The sequence below is a fragment of the Chlamydomonas reinhardtii genome, chromosome 2 (assembly GCF_000002595.2).
Source record: "Chlamydomonas reinhardtii strain CC-503 cw92 mt+ chromosome 2, whole genome shotgun sequence".
NCBI classification, from domain to species: Eukaryota; Viridiplantae; Chlorophyta; class Chlorophyceae; order Chlamydomonadales; family Chlamydomonadaceae; genus Chlamydomonas; species Chlamydomonas reinhardtii.
In genome coordinates, this window is record NC_057005.1 from 5,015,669 (window position 1) to 5,042,384 (window position 26,716).

Sequence of the window (26,716 nt, forward strand, 5' to 3'; positions counted from 1 at the left end):
CCTGCGGCCCCCTCATGTCCCCGGCTGTTTGACTCGCCTCCGCCGTCTGGCCGACGGTCTAACTCTCTAGTGAAAGCCAACCAGACACTCGGAAACAGCCACTTACAGGATGCCAAACCATATGTATGCGCATCTCATGTGCTATGTAGCGAATGGAGCCCCTACGATAGAACTAAAGCCCCGTGACTAGGCCTGAGAGCTCGGTGTTGCTGTCGCGCCCAATGATGACGCGAACAAGCTCCCTCACAATCTGGCTCACACTGTCACACACTCGGCTGGGCATTTGCCTAACCGGCAAGCACTTACTGCTCCACCGGCTCACAGTCCACCGCATCCACGAAACCCGGACCACCTGAATGCGGCACAGCACTCGAGCACGTGCATTAACCGGGGTGAGGCGGCTCTCCAAACATCTCTCTAAACATACAGGATGCCACCGCCATACACCGCGCCCCACATCATCACCCGCCCCCCTGCTGCTGCTGGTGCTCCCGGGGCAGCGGCGGCGGCCGGCCAAAGCCCACGAGCTTGAGCATCAGAAGAAGGTTCGCGGCGGCAACATCGCAATTCCTGCAAACAACAACAGCCATCGTTTGACACAGGTACACGGCACAGGGCCACGTGCTCCTTGCCTCAGCCCATACTACCGAGATCACAATAGTCGCTTCCAAGAATCTACAACCAACGGCATCCTAAAGTTCCACTGCACCTAACCAGCGGCGCCACTTCGGATGCACCAGCCGACTAAGCTAGAAAGAGCCTCAACGTCAATGAACACACCGGACTGACGGACCCAATGTGTTCGTCGTATGTCCACGTCACGTACCCTAATGCGGCACAGCACTCAAGCATGTGCACTACCCGGGATGAGCGGCTCCACGTCACGCATAAATTTGCTCCCACTTGGCCATCTCGCCCCAATCATGGCGAAAACAGAAGTGCGTACGGGTCAGTCATGCCGCATACACGATACATGGTCAAGACTTCGTCGGTATCGCTGCCTTACGCAGCCACTGCCCTAATGAAATGCCAATCCCGCGCCGCCACCTCACACCTTTAGAGCCGACTCGCACACCACACCACACCACACCTGCCACCTGATGCCCGCAAGGAAAGAGCATGCATTATTCAAGATGAAGTGTGCGAAACTCAGACGCAAAACAGATGATCACAGTAACGTATTGAAAGCACGCGGAAGCCCTTTCCTGCGACAAACATTCAACCGAAGGTGCATTCCTGACTTTCATGACGATCAAGGAAAGTAGTACAGCGCCCCTGCGGAGCTGTAAGCGGCGCGTTGGTAGGTCCTGTAATACACTGCCAGTCCCTTCAGGCCCCATGCACTGAGGCCGGTTAAGAAAGGACGTCTTGAACTTATTCCCGGGCGCCGCAGCCTCCATTTATCACGTCGGCATCCTTGCCACTGTCCAGAGACTCCAGACGCCTCTCCAGCCCCGCCGCTCAGGTCAACAACTCCACGCCAGCTCCTCGCCACCTCCTTGCACACGCCGCATCTGCCGTAACCGCTGCATTCGCCCCGCCTCCAGCCCAAGCCCAGCCCAGACGCCTCAGCACGCCGCCGCCTCAGCACTACGCAGCCGCCTAGGCCTCCAGCACAATGCTGCCGTAGCCCTTGTCTGCCACCAGGCCGTCAAAGAATGCCAGCATTGAGTCACGCCGCGACAGCAGCGCCGCCACCTCCTCGGGCGTAAGGATGCCGCCCATGGCGGACTGCAGCGTGGGCGCGTCCAGGAAGCGCAGCCGCAGGTAGGTGCGCGCCGAAATGTGGCGTGTGGGGCCTGTGGAGGGCACGGACGTTGAGAGGGAAGGAGAGGCGCATGGGACCAGGGGTAACAAGGCTCGTATGCGCTGATAGATGGCTGCACGTAACACAGGCTGCCGCACCCGACGTCCGGCGTTATATGCCGGCAACCTAATGAACCTACAGTCTGTAGCGGCCCGCACAAGCCCCGCGACGCACCCGTCGTGAACGCGTTTTCGTGGTCCAGGCACACAAACGCGTCCGGCCGGAAGCCCGCCGCGTGGTCTATGAGCACCGGGCTCATGCGCCCGCGCCAGCCGCTCAGGCTGGCGGTGCTGCTGCCGCCACCCTTGGCGCGCTGCTGCTGCAGGGGGAACACACAGGCCAAGAGCAACGTGAAGGACTTCACAACAGGCATAACAGGGACTTCAATTTAAAATCCAGTCCCCCGCACTATCGCCAACAGTCCCACCACGTTATACGTTGACCCCAAGCTTATCCCACCCCATGGCCACAGTCTCCATGACCCGGCCGCCAGCCGCGCCCCCGCCCACCTGCGGGCTAGGCTGCGGCACATAGCTGCCGTCCGCCCAGTGCTCCGCGTACAGGAAGTGGCCGGCGTGCCGGTCGCTGTTCTGAATTAGCACGTCCTGCGCCACCGGGAGCGTGTGCGAGCATCGTTGCAAGGCAGCAACCGGAATTGCCGAAACAGCCTGCACAAACCTCCAGCTCCCATTAAGCAGCCCCAGGACATGCCCCGCCACGCTTGACCGAGCCAGGCCACTCACAAGGATGCGCGTGTCAGAGAGCACGGATGCAGAGGGTAGGCTCCAGTCGTGCATAGGCACCGTGTCAAGCTGCCGAGCGCCACCGCACCAGTAGATGAAGGCGCCGCCTGCATACGGCCACGTTCGGTTGTCAGGCCCGTTAGGCGCAGTGGCGCACTTAGGAACCCCAATACGCTTTCAGCAGTCGCCCTCCGACCCGCCGCCTGAATGGGCGCCTGAGGAGCTGTCTCTGGCCCGGACCGCACGTTGCCCAGCCCGCCCCACAAGTGCTGCGCCCAGCACGCTCCCGCTCCCGCTCCCCCGTTCTGTGTGTCGCCTGGCACGTGCTGCTGGCTCACCCGCCGGGTAGTGTGTCCAGTCCACGTCCGCCTCCTCCCGAAACACGGCCGGCGGCACCACGTCCATGCCCAGCAGCAGGTTCAGCTGGTAGGCCGCAACCTCGATGGGCACCTGAAGGAGGAGGCGGAAGCGGCGGCGGAGAAGGTTGTGAGAGGTAGCGGGTCAGGCCGAGGTACTGTGCGAGCAGGGGGAGCCACGTGAGCACAATGATACTAGGACTGCAGGCAGGCATGCGAGCGCGCCGGGCTGCGGGTGCGGCGGTGGTCCTGCTGCGCCGTGCCGCACATGCGGTCGGGCTGCAGTCCTCACCCGGTGCCAGCCTTCGCCATCACCCTCAACGCGGGGCTTGAACGCAGCCCGCATCCTGCGCACAGGCACCAACAGGCACGGCACTGTCACTCCCCAGGACCATTGCTGGCATCCTGCAAGCTCCGATCCTGGCAACTCCTGACCCTGCCCCCTTGCCCTCGCTTGCACCCATCAACCTGCAACTACGCAGCGCCCCGTGTCCACCGGACCGTCGGGGGTTATGTCCAGTAAGAGCTTGGTGTAGCCTCAGCCCCAGCACAATCGTTTTGTCCAGGTACGCCCCGAGCAGCCCCCACCCCCAGCCCCTGCACGCACCTGCGGCCCTTGCCGTCCTCCAGCACCACCAGGTACGTCACGTGGCCGAAGCCTGTGCGGCGACACGGCGAACCATGAGGACACACGTGCGCACAGTGTCAGCAGTCGAGAACTGGATTGTTGAGCCACTAAGCGCAGTGCATGCGTAGCCAGTGCCCCGCCCTTCCTACGTATTGGCCCCGGCCACATCAAGAGCTTGCGCCCTGCCACAACGTTCTCCAGCGCCAAGCCTCAATGCCCACAAACCAGCCTACCGTTCTCCATGCGCTTGGCATCCACGATGGTCCCGTTGGACAGCATCTGGCACACAAACCGGTGCCGCTCCTCCCGGCCCGCGGGCCCCCGCGTGGACTGGCGGTTGAGCGCCAGCACGTTCTCGCTGGCCGCGTCCCGCACCGCCAGCCACGCCAGCTCCTCCAGCTCCGTGGGATCCATGTGCAGCCGCGCGTCGGTCAGCCTGTAAAACGACGATTCCAGAAGTAAGCATGAGACAGGAGGTGTCGGTTTACATTTAGGGCTAATACTTGGAGGACCGGGGGCGGAAGGTACCGTATGGGCAGCGCCCACGTGGACTGCACCAGTTGGCGGCACGCAGGGTGGCGTGTGTCGAAGCCTGTGCCCGCGCCGGCTCACCGCACGGTAGATTTGAGCGTCACCACGCACGCGTTGGTCGTCGCATCCTTTTCAACGGTTGTCGTGGTGCAGCTAATGCTGCCCGGGTGCTTCTCGGCGCAGTGCTCATCGACTTCAAGCACGGACGCCGTTGAGGTGCTAGCGGACAGGTCGTCTGTTGGCGCCAGGGCGGTTGGTGCCGGTCCCGGCGCCACCTGCTGCGATCGAGGCAATGCTCTGCTTTCCGGGCCGCTAGATGAACCTGCGAGGCCGTCGGGCGCTGGCGCGGAGCTGGAGCTGGAGGAAAGGGGCGCAGAAACCCTGCGGCACATCAGCGTGGCCGCAGCGAAGGAAGCGTGAGCGATCGGCTGCGGAAACCATTATTTCTCTAAGCGCAGAGACGTCTGTATCCGAAGGCAATGACCGTCAGCAGGAGCTTCGCGCCGCAGGTGTCGGCAACGTGAATTTTCAGTTGAGCGAAGATAAGTAGGCCGATAGAGCGTGTTGGAACGCAAGCTTGCTTACCGGAATGGGGGATTTGACCCTGAAGCAGCCGCATCACGCTCAGCTGGCCAAGAGACGGCGCCCGAAGTCGATGGAGATGGCCCTCCGACGCACTGGCCCACCGACGAATCCCATACTCCCGTGCCCAGGCCATCAAACGGAAGAGATTTGCATCTCTCAAAAATAGTTGTCACCTCGACCGGGGGCTTGACTTCAACAAACTCAGCCTGGCGCTGTGTGCTGGGGTCGCGTTGAGCGGCTTTACTGAGCTGAAAGCATCGTGCTTCACCCCTCCGAAAGGACGCAGCGCCAGAAACAGCTGGGAGAGCGCTGGCCTCCCGGACCCGAAACTGGCATCCTGAAGAAAACCCACAACGCATGCTATTATTGGAAAGCATCTGTATAGGCAAAATAGTAGGCTTGCAGCACTGAATCAGTGTAGGCGACTGGTAGACCCTAAAGCCAGCCAAGTTTCAGTCCCTGGAACAGTTGTAGCTTGCATCCGAGAATGTTTACAACTACGCAAGCCTTCACCTGTAATTCCTGAAAGACGTCGTTTCGCCTTGGGGTCACCCCACATTGGGCATCCATCCCTTCTTCCCATCCCTCCTCACACGAACCATAGAAACACCCGCGCCTGCATTTGCCCGGACAGAATGCACAGGTCGCTTCACCGCACAACTATGTGCTGCCTGGATTAGACATGAAATGCCCGTAGGTGTATCATAACCACATACGACCACCACGCTCCCGGCAGTGACCGATGCGCGTGCACTCGACATCTAGTTTATGCTCAGCCGTGTCCACCGCTCCCGCTCTCTGCCGCCGTAACCGCTCTCATTACGGTCGCACAACTGGCCATCATCCCTGCTTGCCCAGGTTCAGCTTTTTGACGACCTTGAAGCTCTGGTACAGCAGCGCATCCAGGATGCCCGCCACTGTGAACACACCGCCAATGATGGCGCAGCTGGTGGTCAGGAACTGGTACCTGTGTGGCGGGTGTACACGCAAACGCAACAGCAGTGTCAGCATGCATCAGCGCGCGCAGTGAACCAGGTAGCACAATTACGTACGGACATAACATGGACGGCTCACGGCTGGCGGGAAACGCACCAGGGTTTGCTGGTCTCGTGCACCAGGATTTGGATGGGGCTGAGGTCGTAGGTGAAGCGGGCCGAGGGGATGGAGTCCGACTGGTACGAGTGCGAGTGCGCCGTGTACTCATACGCGTCGTAGTTGCCGGTGTGGCGCGAGTGGCGCGGCTCGATCGTGGTCAGCACCACCTGTACGCACAACACATGAGGTGGCAATGGCATGCACTGTTTCCAACAGCCGTACGCAGCCGTGGCGAGCCCCCGGGAGCAGGCCTTGTAGCCGGCCGCACTGCACCGCAGCGCTCCTTTTCAACCTTGCCGCACCTGCAAATAGTGCTCGTGGGTGGACTGCGTGTGCTCGCTCACGAACAGCTGGTCGTGCAGCTTGTCGGCCCAGTCGGCGGTCAGGCCTGAAACACCGCAGCAGGAAATGCGGCCAGGACAAGGCAGAAAAAGTTAGGAGCTTGGGATGCAACATTTGGAGCGATTGGGAGCATGGATTCATGCAAGTGTCGGCTATGGCAAAACCAACAGCAGCGATGTTTCAACCCAACACTGCCCTCACTACCCCCTTTGCCACGAAGTTTTTCACACGCGCCCCACCAGCCGGGTGCAGGCGCTTCAGCTGCTGGTACTTGCGCGGCGAGGGGCGCGTACCGACGTGGAAGGAGTGAATCATGTGCGTCATGTTCATCCACGTGTGGTCAAAGGAGTGGCCCTCCGAGCGCGCCACGAAGTGCACGGTGCCCGGTACCTTCTTCACCATCACAAAGCCAGCCAGGTTGCAGCCCGGCGTCTGCGCACGGGTTGCCACGACGGCACATGCGGCCAAAGCGATGAGGTTGGCACTTATGAACACGTTGCGTGTGGCGCGCGTGGCACGGCTCAAGAATGTCGTAAGGTGATGCCCAGGATGCGCAAGCCGTGTGTCATTTCACCCCGTAAGTACCAACAAAAACGCAGCAGCGACCGCAGACCCGTCCCTCTCTTGCCACCCGATGCGGTTTATGCGTCATGTGTCCCACGCACGCACACACCTTGGGTGCCGCTGACAGGCCGGCGAGCTTGCGGTGCGGCTGACCCGCCGAAGGCACCAGACTGTCCGCGAACGCCACCAGCGCATCCTTCGTGCGGTCGCCTGGAGCAGCAGGGGAAGCAGTGCGCTGTGAGTGGTCTGCCCGCCTTCCATGTTCCAGGTTCCAACGCCTGCCAGCACAGGGCGTGACCGGCTGGGTGCAGGCAGCCTAAAGCCACCCACGCCGCCACACGCACACCGCCCTGCCTCTGCTGCCCCGCCTCGCCTCCGAACCACACCCACCCATGTACGCCTCGTGCTCGTGCATGCCGCCGATGTAGATGTCGTCGTGGCCCTTGCGGAACACGCGGATGGAGGGGAAGCCCTGGATGAAGTGCTGCCTGCACAGGTCCACCTCCGCCGTGCAGTCCACCTGCATGTGTGTGCGAGAGGCAGTGGCGCCGCGCCGCGTGTTACATCTCTCGTCCGCCCCCAGTCCCCCACTCTTGGCTACGGGTTGTTATCAGTTTCCTTCCCAAGTCCTGACATGCACAGCGCCCCTCAGCATACCGACGCACCTTGGCGAAGCGGACGCGGCCGTCCCACTCGGGGTACTTGTCGTGCACCTCTTTGGTCGCCGCCTCCCAGGTGGGCTCAAGGCGCTGGCACCAGTGGCACCAACTGCACGCAGGGCAAGGCATGCACGGTATGTGCAGGATGGAGAGTGAACTGGCCGACTCCGCGGAGGTTGGGGCAATTCCTAACGCAACATCCAGGGACGTCGGAGGCGCGATGGTCGGCCACGTCCCCAGCTCACGGCACCCCGTTTACGAGCAGACCACAGCCCCAGTGCCCAATTGTCCCTGGGTGCCTCGTGATGCGCGAGCCCCTTGAAACAAGAACGGCATTAACCCGGGCAGGCACGCCAGTGCCAGCCATATCTACAAGGACAGGCACGCTAGTGCAAACGTAGTGCAAGGCACGCGAGGACCACAGAATGCACGAGCTTCATCTAGCCAAGCCCCGGTTGCGCGACTCACGGTGCATAAAAGTTGATCACGGCGATGGGGTACCGCGCCAGCGTCGCCTCAAAGTTCTCGTGACTGAGCGGCTGTCAGGTCGTGGGGCACATGGGGAACCACGCACCAACTTCAGATGCCATACCACAGTTGTAATCTATCTTCACCAATCATGGAGACTAACGCCTCCAGGACGCAACAAGTCGGACTGGTCCCGCGCCGCCATCCAGTCACGCAGGCATCTGTCCTTGCAGCACCACATCACACTACGCATCGCCTTGGGCCACTCTGTCCCCCCGGCCCCTCGCTCCCACGCACGCACGCACCACGGTGATGTCAATGTCGGGCTCCTCATCAAAGTGGCCCTCCGCGTCGTACTTGGGGCCCACCTTGTGCGCCGTGTCTTCCACAGCCGCGCCCTGGTGCTTACAGCCGCAGATGCGCATGGACAGCAAGCAAGGGAACGATGAGCTGCATATCATTGCACGGTTGCATGAGGCTGGCGGGGCCAAAACATCATGCATCCCGTAGTCCGGCCGTGCGGTATAGTCGCACAACTCTTGCCCCACTGGTGTTGATCCCTACCTGGCGCTCCATATCCAGGGTGATAGGGACTTTGCGAACTGTTTTCGTCAGGTTCATGCGCTTCTGTGCAGGGGAAGGAGGAACTACCGTGAGGTTTCTGGGGGACAGGTCTCGGAAGGTTGACACATACACGGAAACAAAGGGTTGCAACACCACGCACCCGGCTACCCGAATTAAACCGACCCCGACTTACGGTCCCGAGGGAGTCGCTGACGTCTACTGTCGCAAACTCGCATGACAGCGCAGGAAAGCTGCAGTCAGACATCGATCAAGAGGTAAGCCGTCACCGTAACAGGAAAGCCATAGCCCAAAGTCAACTGGCTCGCGGCCTCTGTATGCAACATTACAAGAAAGTACAGGCCGACCACGGCGGCCTATGGTGCAGTTCCGCCGGTGCCTCCCGCACGGTGGTAACGTTGTTCTGCAGCGTTGGCACGGTGTTTGCAGCGGTGGCAAGACACGCTGGCTCCAAACCCCTCGCCTCGCCCCCACTCTGCCCGCACGCACCTGATGTTGAAGTTCAGCTTCAGCAGCTCATTTTGTGGGCTGCGATCCACCACCAGCTGCGACGAGGTTGTCGTTGACAGGAACGCGCTCAGCTCCTGCGCGCACAGCGGTTACGTTGGTACCGCAGTACGCGACGCCAGGTACAAAACGACGCTATACTAAGGGGGCATCCTTGGCCGTCTAGACCCGTCACGCAGTTGATGCTTGCCAGGGAACCGAAATTAGCAACATCATTCCCCGATGTGCCGCTACGGCCTGGACCATTCTGCATCCCGCCATCCAGTTACGCAGTATCATCAGTAGATGGCTAAGGCACGCGGGCCTAATGATTTGAGTTCGCAACCTACCGCGACAAACAGTAAAATCATAAGCACCGCAGCCACGATGGACAGCCATGCTCCCGTGAGTGTCGCTTCCGTCAGGTCACTGCAAAGGGGGTCCAAGCGCAAGTGAGCGGACCACCGGCGAGAAGCGACACTAAGATCAATGCCCGCTCCGGGCGCTCCAAGTTCTCGCTGACCTTGGGATCTTCTTGAAGAAGTCTATCGCTTTCAGCCTACTGAATAGGCGTACCATTTTTAACTATCGTCACAAGTTGCCAGAGTAAGTCCCCAGAAACGTTTAGTGCCACATTTGAAAGCTTAACGACAACGTACAGGAAGCCCACAAACGTTCGAGGACAACAGGGTTGTCCAGTCTTCTGGCGGCATCCAGGAGGGGTCTGCTGTGTTCGTGTTTCCTCCCGAACACCCAGCCTCGCCCCGGCCCCCGCCCCGGCCCCCCCCCTGCCCATTTCCATCCACCGCGCAGAACCTTACCAAGTTTAACATGCGGGGTGAGGCAAGACGTACAGCGCGCCGGAAGCTGCGTGGCGACGACATCACTGTGAGCTACCTTCGCCGCGCTTGCTTGACGGGTGTCAACGGGGTGCAGCTTGACGAACAGGGAGGTCCACTCAACACTGGAGGCCCCCCACCCACCAAGCCCCACCCCGTCGACACCCATGTGTGGTATGTGGGCGAAGCAGGCTGGGCAGCGAGCGCCTGCACGGGTGTCCGCCATGTCCTCCTGCTCCAACACTAACCGGTGGCTCACCGACCCCCCAGGTCCTGCCGTGCTCCCGCGACCCAGACTCCTATGCGAGCGAGTCGAGGGCACAGGTCCAGTGCTCGGTGTGAGGAGGGAGTGGCGGCCACGAGGTGACAGGCGCGAGCCAGAAGCCGTTGCGCTGTTCACACCCCGTGGGTCACTGACGTGGCCGCGACTTCAGCCTGCCAAGATTCAACACCGGCTTGCCGCTTCACAGCAGCCATGCACATAAGCACGCGTGAAATATCCATGCGAGTAAGCGACAGACGAGACGGAGCATTTGAAGCACCGCAGGAGGAAAGCAGCCAAAATGCTGTCACAACACTCAACCGCGCAACCGGCAGGGCTGCTGGCGGCCTTGCCTGCTGCGCGGACCTGCCCAGTACTGCACCTGTGTTGCTGTGTGCGTTCGCGGCACTTGCGGCCGGTGTGCGCGCGCGGCCTGTCGGCTGGAGACTGCCAGAGGCGGCCACGGCTGCTGCTCGCGATGTCGGCTGCTCGCCGCCTGGGCGGCCGCGGCCCACGCGGCGCATTAGTGATTACCAGATGGCGACCAGAGGGAGCTGCAGCCGCCGGTGGCGATGTGGACGCGGCCGGCAGCCCCCGGGCCGGGGCGGCGTCACCGCTGACGCCTGGCGGCGGCCCCATCGGCGGCGAGACTGAGCAGGCGGAGCGCGGTGTCATCATCGGCGTCTGCGAGCAGTTCGTGTGGGCGGGGGTGGCTGGGGTTGTGGTGGTTCGTGGGTGCTGAGTGCTGGGCGGGGGCCAGCTGGCTCAGTGCGGGTACTGGCACGGAGCAGAACGGGAAGGCAGGGGTGGCACTGGGGGCGGCACGCACGGTGGCCAACGTGCAAGCGATGCAGAACATGGGGCGGGGGCTGGACACACGCGCCATCCTTACGGGCGCCTTGGGTGCGGCCGCCACTGACTGCTGGTCCCACTGCACCTTGCTCGCTCCGCAGGGACGCCTGGTGGCGAGGCGTGGCCCGCGGCGTGGACTCCGCAACCGACAGCTTCTCCCAGCTGCTGGCGGGCGCGCCCCGCGCAGCTACACCTGCTACAGCTGCTACAGCTGCAACACCGGCAGCTCCAGCCAAGGAGGGCGGCGGCGGCGGGCCGGCTGCTGCCGACGCAGCGCACCCCCCGGCAGGGGCGCACAAGCACGAGCACCACCTGCACCTCAGCTGGCGGCGTGGCCACCACCAGCCCAAGCGGCCGGCGGCGTTGCAGGGCACCGCGCAGGAGCAGAACCAGCAGCTGCAGCCACAGCTGCGGGAGGCGCCAGAGGCGCGGGAGGCTACCTCTTCCTCTTCGGCGGCGGGTGATAGCAGCAGCAGCAGCAGCAGCAGCAGCAGCAGCAGCAGCAGCAGCAGCAGCAGCACCCGCAGCGCAGCAAGCCCCGGTCGCACTAACCTGCAGAGGGAGGAGGCGGCGGCACCAGCGAACGTCGGGGAGGTGGAGTCCGCCTTCGTGCTGGTGCCGGATGGCGTGCTGCATCGCCGGCCTCTGCGGGTGAGTCGGCAACCCGGCACATGGCACACGGCACTTCACCACAGCGCATGCACTGCCGCTGGGTCTGCATGTCGTTAGGCCTGCGTGTCAAAGCCCGTGCCGCATGCTGACATCCTCAGGACCTAGAGCCTTGGCTGCCTTCTGTAATAACTCCGCACTGCTGACGTGTGTGTGCGTGCGTGCGTGCGTGTGCGTGTGTGTGTGTGTGTCTGTGTGTGTGTGTGTGTGTGTGTGCACGTGCGCCCATGTGCTGTCGGGCGCAGGGCTACGGCGCTCTGCTGACTCAGCTGGCGGCGCAGCATGCCGAGTACCACCGGGTGCAGTACCGGCCAGTGGCAAGGTGCGTGTAGGGAACGGGGTGTGTGTGTGTGCCCGAGCTCAATCACCCCCCATCATTATCAGACAGCCTACCCAGTTACGAGAATGCGAGGCGAGCGCGCCGGGCGGGAGTCCCAGTTTATATGCCTGAGCATCGGGGAGGTTCGGGGGCGCCGCGTGCCAGGGCGCGTGGGCGTGTGCATGGCGGTGCACACACATAGAGTAGTCAGCGCGCTCACTGCTGCCCGCCCCCATGCGCCCCTGCACTTTTCGCGTGCAGCGCCGCTGACGTGCGCTCGGGTGTGGGCTACGTGCTGGGCGAGTTCCGTATGCAGGACGTGGGCGGACTGGCCGGCCACCCCGCCACATTCAGGTGCGGGGGTGGGTGCGTGCCGTTGTGTGCAGGGATGGGGGCGTGAATGGGTGGGGTAGTCGAAATGTGGGTGGATGGGTCCGTGGCGCAGATGGAGTGGGCGGATGCACAGCCAGCGGCAAGCTCTCATCTCTGCAAACCGATTGTCGGCGCCGCAGGATCAGCAAGGGTAACTGCCTCTACAAGTTCAAGGTGGACAACGTGGCCGGGGCGGATGCGGCGCCGCAGGCGGACGCCGGGGCCGGCGGCGCTAGTGCTGCGAGTGGCGGCGGCGGCGGCGGCGGCGGCCGCCACCTCATCAGCCGGGGCTGGGTGCGGCGCCAGATGACACAGGAGGAACGCGACGAGCGGGTGTGGGTGAGTGCGCGAGTGCGGATAGCGACTGACAAAAGCGCCGTGTCTAGTTTGCGTGATGAAGTTGCCCCTCGACTTCCTTGTCAGGTGCGAGGGCAGGTCGGGTAGGTGTGGGGTTTGACAGCTGCCCTGTGTGCTCACCGCCCACCCGCCCACCTGGCCGCCCGCACCACAGGACCCGGTGCACGTCTACCCGGCGCCCTTCCCAATGGAGCGCCTGCACCTGACGCGCGGCGGCCGCCCGGACGCGGCAGCCATGCAGGAGGCGGCGTGCGCCTGGGTGGCGGCGCAGGCCAAGCCGCGCCGCCGCAGCGCCGCCACCTCGGCCGCGCCTGCAGGTCCCACCGCCGCGACTGGCGGAATGGACGAGCGGCCGCAGGAGCAGGCCGAGCAGCAGGCTGGAGTGGCGCAACGAGGGTCGCGTGGGGGCGGAGGCGGAGGCGGAGCCGATGCAGGAGGTGCGGCGGCCGGCGGCGTCAGCAGCATTAGCACCCTGGGCCAGATCACCAGCACTGACCCGCACCGTGCCGATATGATCCCTGACACCATCGCCGGCAGTAGCCGTAGCACCAGCAGCGACAGCAGCGGCAGTAGCAGCGGCAGCAGCCCAAGCTACGGCGGCGGCTGCAGTGGCGTGTGTGGCCGGGCTCTGGAGCAGGCGCGCGGCGCCCCCCGGCTGCTGCTGTGCAGCTGGAGCAGCAGGGGTGTCGCCGCGGCGGCGGTGGGAGGTGCACACAGCGCACACGCCGCCACAGCTGGTGCTTCTGCTGGTGCGACGCCGGCGGCGGGCATGGCGGGAGCTCCCGAGGATGAGGCTGCAGAGGAGCCGCTGGGGCCGACACGGGTGCAGCAGCACTTGGCTGCCAGTGTGCTCTCCCAGAACTGCAGGTGGGTGGGCGAGTTGCAGTGTCGGGTGCGTGGTGCGTGCACCAAACACCGTAGCTGCATGCATGCAAGATGTTTGCGTGGTGAAGCTTGTAGGGCATGGAGTATGCATGACAACATCACGCGTGTAGGCAGTTGCACAGTCAGCAGTGGTGTTGCTTGGCCTTGTGCACCCCCTTTCACAACCATGGGATGCTGCTGCTCCCGGCTGCAGGCTGCATGACGCGTACGGCATCTACCCTAGCCCCGAGGACCTGCGGCTACTGCCGGGGGCGGCGAGCGCGGGCGGGTACGGCAGCATGCGCTCGCAGCAGCCCGTGCTGGGGCCGCAGGCCATCCTGCAGCGCCTGCAGGTGCGGGTGTGTGGCAAGGGATTGTGTACGCGGTGTGTGTGGGTGTGTTGGATTACACGAGATACGGGAAACGCAGACTGTGTATGCGTGCAATGCCTGTGTGTGTGTGTGTGTGTGTGTGTGTGTGTGTGTGTGTGCGCGCGCATGAATGGGGAGCAGAACGGCTGCATGCTACCGCAGGAGTGGTAGTGGTGTGGTGCGTTGTGCCATCCTCTGAGCGTGTGCCGCCGCAATTTATCCTGGGCAAATGGCGGACATTGACCTGCTGCTCCTGCGTCCCGCCCACCCGCTGCCCGCCTGCTCGCTCCCGGCTGCCTGCTGCCCGCCTGCTGCCACAGTCGCAGCAGCGGCTGACGGATCACGTGGAGCCGCTGCTTCAGGACGTGGCCGTCAGCGCCGACCACAACATCGCCTTCGTGCACTACGTCAACATCATCACGCCGGCAGCAGCGCCCGTACCAGCACCCACCGCGCCGGAGCCCGCCGCAAGTACTGCTGCAACCAGCGCTAGCAGCAGTGCCGGCGCTAGCAGTGCCGGCGCCACCCGCCCCAGCAGCATCATGACCGCCGCGGGTGCTTCGCAACAACAAGGCGGTGGGGCGGCTTCGCCGATGCGCAGCGGCGGCGCCGGAGCCGGCCTCAAGCCACCGAGCAGCCCCCTTGAAGGTGTTGGAGGCGGCGCAGGTGAAGCACGCGGCACGGCGGGTGGGCCTGCCGCTGCTGCAGGCGACGTGCTGTCATTCACCGCAGGCGACGCAGTCGTGCATGCCGACTCGTCACATGCCGGCCCGACGACCATCCCAGACGCGGGGCTGGGCCTGCAGGTGAGCGGAGGCGGCAGCAGCCCCGCCGGCGGCGACCTGACAAGCGGCAGCAGCAGCAGCAGCAGCAGTCGCATGGCCGCCGCCGCCAGCATTGCGGCGGTGAGCAATGTGGCCACCGCCGCCGCCAACGCCGCAACCGCGGCGGCGCAGGCCGCCACGACGGCTGCGGGCGTGGCCACGACGGCCGCGTCCGCCGCCAACGCCGCCGCCAGCACCGCCAACACCGCTGCTACCATGGCCGCGACGGCGGCCACGGCTGCGGCCTTTATGGCTGCGTCTACCTCACAGCAGCAGGAGGCCATCTCAGACACGTCGGCAGCAGCCGTGGGCGCTGGCGCAGGCCAGGGCCCAAGTAGTGCTACCGCTGGTGCGGAGCAGGCAGCAGCAAGTGGAGCCAGCTACGCGCCGCCGCGGAGCCTTCCTCCGCCGGCGGCTGCAGCCTCAAGCCTGCAGCAGCGTGACGGCACTATCGGGGGCGGCAGCGGCACTGCTGGCGGCGGCGGCGGCGGCAGCGACGGGCCCCTGGGCAGCCTGGATCTGCGGCTGCAGGAGCGGCTGCAGGACCTGAGGCTGGCCATGCCGCAGGTGCAGATGCAGATGCCGGCGCAGATGCAGGGGCTGGAGGAAGTCATCACCGCGGCGGCGCAGCGCGTGGCGGGCGCCGCCGGCACGGCCGCTGCCGCCGCCAGCGCCGCCGCCGCGGCGGCTACTGCCGTCATCATGGCCGAGCAGCAGGCGCAGCAGCAGCAACAAGCTATTGGAGGCAAGGTGGCCGGCGGCGGCGCGGCGGAGCAGCATGCGGCGGGCGCGGCGGCGCCGCCGCCGCCGCCGGTGCCGTACCAACAGGAGAATATGGCGGCACTGCTGTTTGATGACGACGGCGCGGTGACGGACGTGTGGCTGCTGCGTAGCCCGTTCCACTGGGAGCGGCGCCTGCTGCGGCCGTGAATGTGTGACGAGAGAGGACGGGAGCTGGGCGGGGCAGGGAGCAAGGGCCTCAGGGCGGGGCAATTACGTTGCAAGCGCCGGGGAAGTCCGGTAGTCGACGTCATGTAATGCATAGGATAGTGGTGCCCAACTGCCCGGCGGGGTATACAGCAGCATTAGTGCTACCGCACAATCCCCGCCGGCACAGCTGCACTGCGGGCAGCACCTGGTGATGCATGATTGCGAGCGCGGCACCTACCCAGCTACGCGCCTTCGCATTTAAGCATTTCAGTGACGCGCCTGTGTCCTGCCTGCGTCCGTTGAAGCATTGCGGATTGAGACATGCGTACGCTTCTGGCTGGGTGAGGCGCAGGCGAGGCTAGAGAGGGAAGGCGCGCAGCGGACGAGGCGCGGTCTGGGCGGTTCGCGTGCCAGCTTGTGTTTCTTCAGGTACTTGCAGCATGGGTGCCGACGGCGGGCATGCGCAGTGGCTGGAGTGCTGGACCAGGTGTGGCCCCGCCCCTCCAAAGTATGTAGAGGCATGTTCAGGCATATGGCATCATACATTACAGTAGACGCATTCATTAGGGTCGGGAAGCAGTGAACGGGGCGCCATGCACGGGCGCCATGCCTGCTACTGTAATACTGTAATTGAGCGGGTGAAGACCATCACCGTGCTCCGTCAATTGCACGCGCACACACGAGCCTGCCTAGCCCGCCAGCTGCTGCCCGCTACATCCGCACGGCATCAGCGCGGGCGTGCTTCATGCATGCCGTCATGGTCAGCTGAGCCCTGAACCACCGCGTTTGCGCTCGCGTGCGCTTGCTTGATTGGTACCGTGCATGTGATTCCTCGCCTGTCGTCCGGACCAGACGGTATTAATCTCTAGCGCACCCGTGCAACCGCTGCATGTCTCGCCGTCATGTACCGTACGGAATTGCACCCACGGCCGCCGCAACTCCTGACCGGCACCTACAGGCACAAGCACGTCCTGCTGGCCACAGACTCCAAAATTTTGGCTGTCTCAAACCAGCAAAAGTGCAGAACTTGTCAGGGGAGTCTAGCTAGCCACGTGTGTACGTGTTAAACACCACAGCATCCACAACATACGAAGCCCACAGGCAGATAGACCCACCAGCAGTTCTGGAGCACGCGCATGTGCATGCGCGCCCCCGCAAAACGCCTTCCCCATGACCCTCTCGACCCACCAGTAGTACGGACACACACGTGCACATGTTCAAAGTAATACTTTCTCTTGCAGTATTCTCATGCCGGTACGTACCCTAAGCATGGATGCATGTCAAACATTCTGAACCTGCTAGCGCAGCTTTTGCACAGGGGCTCAGCCCACATCTCCCTCACAGGGGAGAAACACCTTCCTTGACCCCGGTTCATAGGGGCACATAAGCGCTGCATAAAGAACTATGCTCAGAGAGAGAGAGACTGTAGCGATAGGCAGTTCGCCCGATTAATGACATCACCCGCCAATGCTATGGTTTCTCAGACAGGAGTACACAACCAGAACCCGCCGCCGCACCGAACAGCTGGACGCACGTGGCTGACGGTCTTGCAGATCACTTGTAACAGCCGCGAAGGGTACTGTAACAGCCTGGATCGCCGTAAACCATTCCCTCCCAAGTGCGCCGCAGATACTCTGACGCGGCAGTACAGTACCCAAGGTGCCGAATCCAGCAGCGGACCGCGGGCGTACACAGCATCCACATGCATCCCATCAAGCATACGAGGCGCACATGCAGGTTCTACTTAGATAACAGGCAAGGCTTGCTTGCATGTCACCACATGCAATTTGCCGAGCAGCACCAGATAGATGACCGTACGTTTGCGTGCGCCAGCCACCACGCAACGCACGCAACCCTCCTGCTGGCCACAACCATCCGCTCTGACTGCATAAATACACCCACCAATGCATCTCAGTTCCTCCCCACACGATCAAGCGATGCCTACACGCAAGCAGGCACGCCCGCAGCTGCGGGAAGTGCGACACCGGCAGCTTCTACATGCCAGTGCATCTATCACAGTAAACAAAGTAAAGTACACGTACCTGGCATACACCTCACCAACCATTACTGCTGGTGTGTGACACACACCACCACAGAAATCGCAGTCTCAACACTGTCAATTCTTAGCAGTACTGGTCCCAACAGAGTACGGTAGTCAAAGTCTCGCTCCTGAGTACGACAGGTTCTTGCTAGCAGGTATACTAAAGTGTGTGTCCTGGGGCACAATTACGCTGCACCTGTACTATTCTGCTGACTGCTCACGTTTGGGTGGCTCACATACCGCCACCGCAACGTGGTCAAGGGACACACGGTGTTGCCGCGGTTGCAGTGGCAGCAACAACAGCGGCGGCGGCGCCGTCGCTGCTGGCCGCAGCGGCGGCGGCGGAGGCAGCCGCCATCCTCCGCTCATATGACTGTTGCCGGCTCTCTTCCTGCAGGCAAGCCAGCCGTACATCGCAGCAGGGCGCGATCGGTGTCGTACTCAAGCATGTGACAGCAGTGCATACCGTACACAAGTGCGTCCGAGCGCCGCCGCCTGCGCCGCCGTCGGCTCAGTCGCCTGCCGCCCGTATCTACCGCGGCGCATGCACGCAGCAATCATAACCGAACCAGCACCGACAGCAGTAGTCCCACACATCCCATCCCATCCCACACGTCCCACTGGCCCGCGTTACCACTGCCCCGTCCAACCCATCGCCTGCGCCTCTCCCTCCCCGTATGGAGTCGGTGCAACGCTTCGCCGTTTCAACATCGCTCGCCTTTCCCTAACCAGTCATGCCTGCGTGCAACTCCCCCTCCCCCGCCGACCGTGCCCCCCACCGGCCTTCCCCCTCGCCCACCACCCTCCCCCGCTCCCCCGCTCACCCGCATGGCTTCCTCCAGCGCCACCAGCTCCTCCTCCAGCTGCGCAAAGCCCGGCCGAGCGGCGGGCTCAGTGGACAGGCAGCGCTCCCCGATGTCACACAGCTCGGGCCACACCTCGCGCGGCCAGGTGGGCCGCAGTCCGTTGAACGCCACGCCGCACATGATTTGGGCTGCGGGGCGGGTGGGCATACTGTTGGCGTACAGGCACACGGTACTCACTCGCATGCGTGTGCGTGGCCACCACGTGTGCACTGTACGTCTCCGGCGTGCCGTGCCTGTGCAGATGAGTGCCGACTCACCCGGCATCAACCAGTAATAGGCCCGCTTCTCAGCCACCAGCTCCCACAGCATGACGCCGAATGCCCACACCTGCAAGTGCACCCGCAGTCAACATGCACCGACCAGTAGGTTACACATCTAGCGCGGTGCGCCGGGCTCCGGACAGCCGGGCGGCGCGGCATACGTTGAGGCACAAGCGCGCTAGTAAATCAAGCTCCCTGCCACATATACACACACACACACACACACACACACACACACACACACGGGCTCGTCTGGCGGTGCCAACACGCGAAGCATGAGCGCGCACCCCATCCACCCAACCAATCAACCCACGTCACAGCTCTTGGCGCGGATGCCGTTGATGGTCTCCGGGCTCGCGTACGTCACCGTGCCTGTGCAGCAGGGGCACACACCAGAACGTTGGCCTTATCCTGATGAGCATGGGCTTGTAACGGCAGGACTCCTGTGCATCCAGCCCGCCTTGATTGCTTGCTTGCTTTGACGCCGGCGGCCCCAGCCAGCCGCAGCAAGTGCGTGCGCCACATTGCTGGCGTCGCCGTGCACACGCCCGCCAAGCATTCAAGCAACGAGCCCAGACATGCACGCAAGCACGAAACTGTTGCTGATGTTGCTAGCTGCCATGCTGCTACCTGCCCCGCTCACCGATGCTGTCACTTAGCGCGTGGCTGGTGTCACTACGGAGCACACGGGAGAGCCCAAAGTCCGCGATCTTGGCCACAAAGCCGCGGCGGTCCTTGCGCGAGCGGGCCAGCAGCACGTTGGCGGGCTGCAGTTCAGGCCAGGACAGGTTTATAATTAGAGACATGTGGGTGATGAATGATGACACATGGCAGGTGCAGGAGCTAGCGGGCTGGTGGGGGCGTAGTCAAGGTGTGTCGATTGGGAGGAGCAGGTGTGTGGAGGCGGGCGGCACGCACGCCCACACACGCCCACACACGTACACGTGACACGTTCTTCCCTTGTGACCTCGCACGCATGTCCTAACTACTAGCAACAACCAGGCAAGTCAGCGGCGGCCAGCATCCGCGGCTGTGACGTAGTGTGATGCCCGATACGTGGCGCGCGCACCTTCAAGTCACCTGCGGCAGCGCCACCGAGTGCGCGCAAGAGGTAATGAGGCAGCAGTACGAGGGGCCGGTATAGCGTGCATTCGCTGCCGCCACAAGCATGCAAGTCGTGGCACCGCCCGTAAAAGCGCCTAATCATCCATCCATCAGCTAACACGTATGGCAGGCGCACGGCATGCACTTCATAGTAACCTAACCGCCACGCACGCACAACGCACGCACAACGCACGCACCAACAGCAGCACGCAGTAGCCCGCCGCTCACCGTGCAGTATGTTTGCGGTGTGCAGGTGCAGCATGCCGCGGCATATCTCAGTGACGGTGCGCACAAGCATGCGGCGCGCGGCCAGCTGCGACGTGCGGCCCGGCTGCGGCCGGAACACGCCGGCCTTCACCGCCTGACTCAAGCTGCCTGACTCGCAGAGCTCTGCAAGCAGGCAGGGATACATGCAAAACACTTCCAGGCAGCCGTGCATGATCAGCAGCCAAAGGCGGCTAGCTAGCCACCCGTTCATCTGTCGGCGTGGGGGCGAATGAGACGCGCACGCCGTACACTTTACCTTGCCACCCCCACACTACCACCTCTCCCATGCACCCGGCGGTGCCACCACATCTATCTCCCCACCGCCGCGCCCATCCGCTGCGCCCCCAGCCAGGCACGCACCCTCCCATCCACCCACTAGGCTCGCTCACTCCGCCTTACGCGCGCGCTGCCTCACCCTGCACGATGACCATGAGTGTGTGGTCCGGCACCGCACCCAGCTTGAACAGCGCCTGCCCCCAGCCCAGAGCCGCCACCTGCTGCAGCTGCCGCGTGTGCAGACCTGCCACACGCGGGTTGCCCATGGCGTCCTCTGCGGCGCGGCGGGAGAGTGCATGGCAAGCAGGCTTGCAGCAAAAGGGTGGTTGTGCGGGCCAAGTACGGCACTAAGAGCGACGGTACTTTGACACCTTCGTATGGTATGTAGCAACTAACAGTACCGGTACTGTGGGCCGGCCGCCGCCGATTGAGGGCACAACACAGGTAGGGGTCTATATTTCTTATGCCTCATCACGCACGTTCCGTGTCATGCCGTGTCATACCATGCCGCGTACCCGATTGCGTGGATGAGAAGTTGGGAAGCGTCACGAGGCCAGCGCTGGCCCGGCTGCTGGCGGTGTGGGGAGTGCCGGCGGGCGCGCCGCAGCCGGGAGCAACACCACTCGCCGCCGCACCTGCTGCCGCTGCCGCTGCTGCTGGCAGCTGGCTGCTAGCGCTGTTGCTGCCGCTGGCGTACTCATGCTGCTGCGCTACCGCAGCAGCGGCAGTGGCGGCATCAGTGGCGGTGGCAGTAGCGGCTGCAGCAGCGGCAGCAGCCGCAGCAGGCAAGCCACCGACCCCTCCGTGCGGGTGGTAGGGGTGGAAGGGCGGCGCGGCATTGAAGCGCTCCACAAGCTCCGGTGTGACCTTTGCGCCGCGGGCCAGATACGTGGCAACCACCTGCAGCCAGTTGTGCACATAAGGTAGGGCGTGTGGGCGCATGCGTGCGTGCATGCTCAAGTGACGCAGAGCATCGCAGCAAGCAGAGAACCTCCAGTCCCCATATATAGCACAGTACGAGTCAGCAGCAGCGCACACGCGCAGCAGCTCTTGGCTCCACTCACGTGCGGGTGCCTCAGCTGCTGCGCCAGCATGGCCTCTCGACAGTACGTGTCGGGATCGCTGTGTCGTGCCGCCATGGCCAGCTTCACGGCCACCTCACTGGCCTGATACACGCCTGGGGGTGCGGTAACGTGGCGCCAAGTCGTGAGCGGGCAAGCGGCGGCTAAAAGGGCGGGCTGCGCACACCCTGGATGCACCTGCCTGCTGCTGGCAGGTCAGTCGCTAGCTGGCACATTAGTAACACAAACGGTACGGACCTCGGTACACACTTGCGAAGCCGCCCTGACCCAGGAAGCCTGTGAGCTGAACGCAGGTGGTGATCTCCTCAACATCCTGCGCCCAACGAGTAGCAGCACGTGGCAGGCGTGTCGCCATCCATGGAATGCCATGATAATGACATTAGAAGTACGGACACCGTACGGGGGCGGTGCAACACCAATGCAATGCCCGCGCGCAGAGTCGAGTGCTAGACGGGTGTGCTGCAGCAACACGCTTTAATTGTTAGTCATTGCTGAATACCGTAACGCAGAAGGCACGGCACGTGTGGTAAGCCAGCAGCTAATTAGGACGGTTGCAAGGGTAGGGGGGACAAGGGGTGTCAGCTTTGTACAGCTGGAAAATGGGCTGAGCCCCCGTACGCTTGGGAGCTAATAAGCATGTAACGCCCCGTCAGAGCCTCCATGCCGCTACGACGCGCAGGCGCATCGGCTAGGGACACTCGGGTTGGGTCGTGCGGGATTTCCCGCGCCACGCATGCGTGCCTTGTCACGCAAAACGCGCTAACGAACGAGCCACGCACCTCAACCATTATGTTGGTGACGGTGGTGACGGTCCCATTGCTGAGCAACATGTTTGTCGACGTGCCATTCAGGCGTATGTTGGAGGTGGTGGTGGTGAAGATGTCCCCTCCGGTCTCCAGCATCGCATCTGAGGACACGCGCTGTGTAAACGCACGCAAGCATATAAGCAAACGCGTGTAAGGGAGGTAAGGAATCACCGCTAGTGCATGGTCAATCTGCAGATAAGGGGTGGCTGGCAGGCAGGAGCGTAACGCCGTTGGCACGCGGTGTGAAACGCCAGGGTTACACAGGGCGAACGTGGGCGAACGACCCAAAACCCATGCAGTGTCAAGATTACGCCCGCCTGCGTGCTTGCCCATTCACAGCCACTGGCATGTCCCACTGTCAAAGGCGAGAAAGTCACGACCCGCCCCCCAAGCGGCTTACCGCGCATGAGTCGACAACCGCCTTCCCGTCACGTGGGGGTCCTTCGGCGCCCTTGCCGGGATTCGAAGCGACGGACGGCCGCGGACGTATCGATGAGGGTGGATTGGCACCGTGCACACTGGCGCGAGTGGCGTCATCTCGCTGCTCCTGGCGTTGCTCACCAGGCTGCTCGCCCAACGCGGCAGAAAACGAGCCGTGGCTGCCATGACTGGCCCCAATGGTACCTTCCCCGCAACAAGACAACACGGCTCCCATGGCTGAAGTGTATTAGCAACAAATTCATACCCAGCAGTGCGGTGTCAGGCGCGCGCGCTTGCGAGGGGAGCAGCGTGACATAGCTGATTGCGGCATTAATTGTAGCTGTGAAATGCGGCCCATGTAGCACTAGCTCTCAACGCGGCGTTACAGTGTTGCCCTATGGAAGAACGGCGGTGGACTGACAAATCCGCCGCCGTAAACGCTCGATTCTAACCCTATCTGGCTTTGGATTACAGATGTGTTTATGCAACTGTATTATAATACTTAGTGTTTTGACGCCCGTCTGTCGCTGTCGGGCACGTTCTCATTGTTCACCCAGAAACGGTTTCTGCGATTGTTTGCAAAGCAATAGAATGTTGTTTGCATATGGGGCTATTGCATAGAGCTACAATCGATGCCAACATTTCTTGATCAACAGCAGTTGGGGGCAGGAACAGCTCTCCAGAACGCTCCCCAGTTACATGCATGCGAAATGCGTCGAGCAAAATGCGATTTCGCTATGATGACAGAATGAGATAACACGAGTCGCGACCATGACAGTATGCACCCCACCGTGAGTGCATACCTCAGCATGCGGATACGACATCGTGCTGCACCGCCCACAGCGTTAACTTGTAATCTGGAGGTCCCACGTTCACAGTGCCTCCACAGGTGCGACATGCCCTCGTGGTGTATTAGGGCCATCCGTGGCTGTCGCCAACGCAGCGTCCCCACACGCAAACAATGTGTTGAGCTTGCGCCTAGGACAGACGACCACTCAGGACGGTGCAAGAGGGCTAGAGGATCAACTTATCTAGCTCCTCACATCAGCTTTACCAACATGCCTGTTATGTGATGTTGGCAAAGCTCCAACACGTACGAGCAGCAACACCTTGAACAATAGTAGTCCTTGTTACTTCCCCCGCGTACCAATCGAGAGCGGCGGAGCCACTGCGGATGGGTGCGCACACCCCGCCAGCGTTGCCACAGCCGCTACAGCTCACTCATGGACGCCATGCTACTGCCGCTGCCCATACTGCTGCCGCTGCTGCTCTCCGACAGCAGCGACCGGCCGCCGGTGCTCCGGCTGTACAGGCGCCACATGCGCGCGGCGCGGGCCGCGGAAGCGGCCAGGTTGGCGATTCGCCGCTGCTCGGGATCCTGCGTTTCATTCAACGTGACAGGGGCAGATGTGCCTTAGCCGTACACATTATGGACTGGCGCATGCGCAGCATAACTTGGGGCTGTGGCTCGAGACGGCCACCCGGGGCGCAAGCCAGGCACGTCAACGCGCCTGAACCCCGGAGCTCCTGGTGGCGCTGGCGTGTCGGGACAGGAGTAAAGGCGGCTTGCATGTGGCGCACGTGCTCACCATGACCGCCGCGCGCTCCTCCGCCTGCTCGTCATACTGTAGGCTGGCGCCATTCGTCCTGCACGTGTGTGCCAGATGGCCACATGGGGGGCGGGGGCACACGTGTCAGCCACTGGTGAGAGGGGGGGCGCCAGGACCACACAAATCAAGCAGCAGCCCAGCCCAAAACTGGCAACCGCGAAGCATTCGGGCAGAGTCATGCCTCCGCCACGCCCGACTGCGCACCAGAAGGACCAGTCCACACGTGCTTTCCCGCCACCTGCAGCCGCAGCGGCCGCCGCCGCCCGCTGCTCAATGGCCGCCATGCGCCGCTCCCAAGCCTTGTAGGCCACCTGCGGAGCGATGTAGGATGGCCGCATGCAACAATGTCCGTGAATGCGCCCGGCCAATAGCCCGAAGGCGCACAATCGCCACGTACTGTGGGTACGTCGCCGTCAGCACCTTAGCATTTGATCCCACCGCCCGCTCGGCACTGGCTGCTGTCCCCGTCACCATCAGACGTGCTGCTGCGGCCTCCCAAACCCACAAAATGCGGGCCTGCCGCAGCTGCCGAGGCAACTGAGGACCTGCCGGGACCGCGTCACGCCCGCCCGCCCGCCCGCCTGCACGCACGCACCTCGAACACGTTCCCACCCGAGCGGCCGAATCGCTGCATGGTGGACACCTCAATGCGGCTCATGGTGCCCAGGGCGGCCTCCAGCAGTGACAGCTGCGGCAGCGTCACCTGAGGGGGCACGAGCAGGATGGCGCGAGCAGCAGGCACAACGCATGGTCATGCTGACTCACGGCAAACGAGGCAGTCCACCTTGTCGTTTGGAGGATCCGAAGTGTCCGCCGGAGCGGCTCTCAGACTTAACGCGCTACCCGGGCTAGCGTACGGTACACACCCCCAAGCGCCCCTCCCCGTCGGGTACGGTCTTCCTCACGTAGTGTATGCAGTCCACCGGGCAGCACTCGATGGCAATCTGCGGCAGCACGGGTAGCGGTTGGGATGGCGCACTTCAGCCATTACCAAACCGTCGAGTTCCCAACCGCAGAAGTGTTGACCAGGCTGCGTGAGGCCCCTACCCTCCTCGAGCTGGCTCCAGCCGACAACACCATTACCAACAGCGGTAGCGACAACGAACGACCATGCCATATACCCCGCCCCAGGCCCGCCCAGTCGCCCACCTGCACGTCCTCCACGGAGTCGGAGGTCTGTGAGATGACCCGCGCGCGGCCATACTTGGAGTCCTCGATCTCAAACGTCATGGGGCAGGCCCGCACACACTTGCCGCACCCGATGCAGGAGATCTCATCCACAAACACCTGCGCGCACGCGGTGCACCGGCACGGCAGTGTGCACCGTAGCCCTGGCCAGCTGCGGCTCAGACATGCATACGTGCACCAAGCCGACACAGTTGCGACACAGCTGCGACATAGCTGCGCACCTGGTCCCGGGCAAAGCTGCCATCAAGGAAGGGGTTGATGGCAGAGCTTGAGAAGCCCGCAATGGAGTCATACACACACCGCTTCTCCTCGTCACTCAGCGTCTGTGTGCGTCAGTACACGCCGTGCGAAGGGTTGGGAGCAGTCTGCCGACACCTGCACCAGCCAACTCGTCCCCCCAGGGCTGCCTGCCTACCTATCCCCTCAGCACGGCCCGCCGTTGGCATTGCGATTAGCCCTGAAGTGCTCCCCGCTCCACCCGCCACGTGCTCCGTTTATCCAGGGCTGGATTGGTCCACTTGGAGGCCAGTGCATCCCAGATCCCGGCGCCCAGCGTCCGTGACCCCCATGACCTCAACTCCTTGAGGACCCGTCGGCGGCACCCACCCAGCCACCCACCGCATAGATCTCATTCAGCAGCACGCACAGGTCGGCCATGCCGTCGCGCAGGCCCTCTGGGGCGCGGTCAGGGTGGAACTCGCGCATCAGCGAGTGGTAGGCGCGCTTGATGTCGCGCGGCTCGGCGGAGGGCGTCTGCGAGCAGGGCCGGGCACGTGCCAGGTGTGCGGGGGCGCGGGGCGTGGACAGGGTAGGAGGAGCTCGGGCCCTTGAGGCTGGGGTTCCCACGCATGTGCCCGGTGACGCGCTGCACACGTCATTTCGACTGCAGGACGCACCACGCCGAGAATGGTGTAGAAGTCTTCTCCGCCAAACAGCCCCACCGAAGCAACATCACTGCTTGCCCGCGGGATGGTGCCACCGCGAGCGCGCTGCACGGTCAACGTCAAACCCCTCACAAAGCCATCTACAGGGCTATATCTGGCTGCCCGAATATTTGTATCATGCAATTGCTGTCTGCAAGAACGGGGGGGTGTCGGGCGCCCGGGAGGCCGATGTTGGCTGAGCCCGTGGCGAGCCGACTCTTGTTGTGAGAACATTGTCGACAAATTTTTATAACGGCACATATGCATGTTTGCGCTTCGGTTGCAAGCAACTTGCAGCTGGGGTTTGGACTGGCCCTGCGCTGGCGTCGACGCAGGGCCGAGGTGATGTGTCGGAAATGAGAGAATCT

At 63.1% G+C, this 26,716-nt stretch overlaps 5 protein-coding genes across 7 annotated transcripts; 1 reads left to right on the top strand and 4 right to left on the bottom strand.

Moving 5' to 3' along the window:
* Positions 1 to 90: 90 nt before the first annotated feature.
* On the bottom strand, positions 91 to 5,077 carry CHLRE_02g104300v5 (uncharacterized protein). The gene is made up of 10 exons (XM_043059771.1): positions 4,651 to 5,077; positions 4,147 to 4,446; positions 3,768 to 3,970; positions 3,514 to 3,565; positions 3,199 to 3,253; positions 2,889 to 3,000; positions 2,551 to 2,657; positions 2,317 to 2,412; positions 1,982 to 2,126; positions 91 to 1,799 (listed from the first exon to the last, which is right to left on the bottom strand). The coding sequence occupies exons 1-10, from the start codon at positions 5,007 to 5,009 to the stop codon at positions 1,603 to 1,605; spliced, it is 1,626 nt and encodes a 541-aa protein (XP_042927405.1). The 5' UTR covers positions 5,010 to 5,077; the 3' UTR covers positions 91 to 1,602.
* A 52-nt stretch (positions 5,078 to 5,129) lies between these two features.
* Positions 5,130 to 9,647, bottom strand: CHLRE_02g104350v5 (uncharacterized protein). 2 transcript variants are annotated; one of them, XM_001699718.2, is made up of 14 exons: positions 9,370 to 9,647; positions 9,197 to 9,275; positions 8,850 to 8,944; positions 8,536 to 8,593; positions 8,343 to 8,405; positions 8,084 to 8,176; positions 7,779 to 7,849; positions 7,317 to 7,419; positions 7,042 to 7,171; positions 6,761 to 6,861; positions 6,327 to 6,519; positions 6,048 to 6,133; positions 5,743 to 5,912; positions 5,130 to 5,617 (listed from the first exon to the last, which is right to left on the bottom strand). In XM_001699718.2, the coding sequence occupies exons 1-14, from the start codon at positions 9,423 to 9,425 to the stop codon at positions 5,491 to 5,493; spliced, it is 1,425 nt and encodes a 474-aa protein (XP_001699770.1). In that variant the 5' UTR covers positions 9,426 to 9,647; the 3' UTR covers positions 5,130 to 5,490. The 2 variants fall into 2 exon arrangements, with proteins under 2 accessions (XP_001699770.1, XP_042927406.1); XM_043059772.1 differs by having other exon boundaries at positions 8,084 to 8,182.
* A 120-nt stretch (positions 9,648 to 9,767) lies between these two features.
* CHLRE_02g104400v5 (uncharacterized protein) lies at positions 9,768 to 16,029 on the top strand. The gene is made up of 8 exons (XM_043059773.1): positions 9,768 to 10,646; positions 10,901 to 11,450; positions 11,714 to 11,790; positions 12,049 to 12,141; positions 12,300 to 12,498; positions 12,671 to 13,383; positions 13,595 to 13,733; positions 14,072 to 16,029. The coding sequence occupies exons 1-8, from the start codon at positions 10,249 to 10,251 to the stop codon at positions 15,503 to 15,505; spliced, it is 3,603 nt and encodes a 1,200-aa protein (XP_042927407.1). The 5' UTR covers positions 9,768 to 10,248; the 3' UTR covers positions 15,506 to 16,029.
* Positions 16,030 to 16,038: 9 nt separating this feature from the next.
* On the bottom strand, positions 16,039 to 23,217 carry CHLRE_02g104450v5 (uncharacterized protein). Of its 2 annotated transcripts, none has more exons than XM_043059775.1 (13): positions 22,608 to 23,217; positions 22,181 to 22,321; positions 21,639 to 21,714; positions 21,384 to 21,496; positions 20,835 to 21,219; positions 20,459 to 20,563; positions 20,005 to 20,166; positions 19,742 to 19,752; positions 19,316 to 19,439; positions 18,986 to 19,044; positions 18,670 to 18,739; positions 18,371 to 18,540; positions 16,039 to 17,937 (listed from the first exon to the last, which is right to left on the bottom strand). In XM_043059775.1, exons 1-13 carry the CDS (start codon positions 22,860 to 22,862, stop codon positions 17,803 to 17,805), a joined length of 1,806 nt encoding a protein of 601 aa, XP_042927409.1. In that variant the 5' UTR covers positions 22,863 to 23,217; the 3' UTR covers positions 16,039 to 17,802. The 2 variants fall into 2 exon arrangements, with proteins under 2 accessions (XP_042927409.1, XP_042927408.1); XM_043059774.1 differs by having other exon boundaries at positions 20,459 to 20,593.
* A 93-nt stretch (positions 23,218 to 23,310) lies between these two features.
* CHLRE_02g104500v5 (uncharacterized protein) lies at positions 23,311 to 26,687 on the bottom strand. Its single transcript, XM_043059776.1, has 9 exons — positions 26,322 to 26,687; positions 26,044 to 26,178; positions 25,647 to 25,748; positions 25,387 to 25,524; positions 25,143 to 25,181; positions 24,833 to 24,940; positions 24,442 to 24,548; positions 24,217 to 24,274; positions 23,311 to 24,005 (listed from the first exon to the last, which is right to left on the bottom strand). The coding sequence occupies exons 1-9, from the start codon at positions 26,580 to 26,582 to the stop codon at positions 23,838 to 23,840; spliced, it is 1,116 nt and encodes a 371-aa protein (XP_042927410.1). The 5' UTR covers positions 26,583 to 26,687; the 3' UTR covers positions 23,311 to 23,837.
* Positions 26,688 to 26,716: the final 29 nt, after the last annotated feature.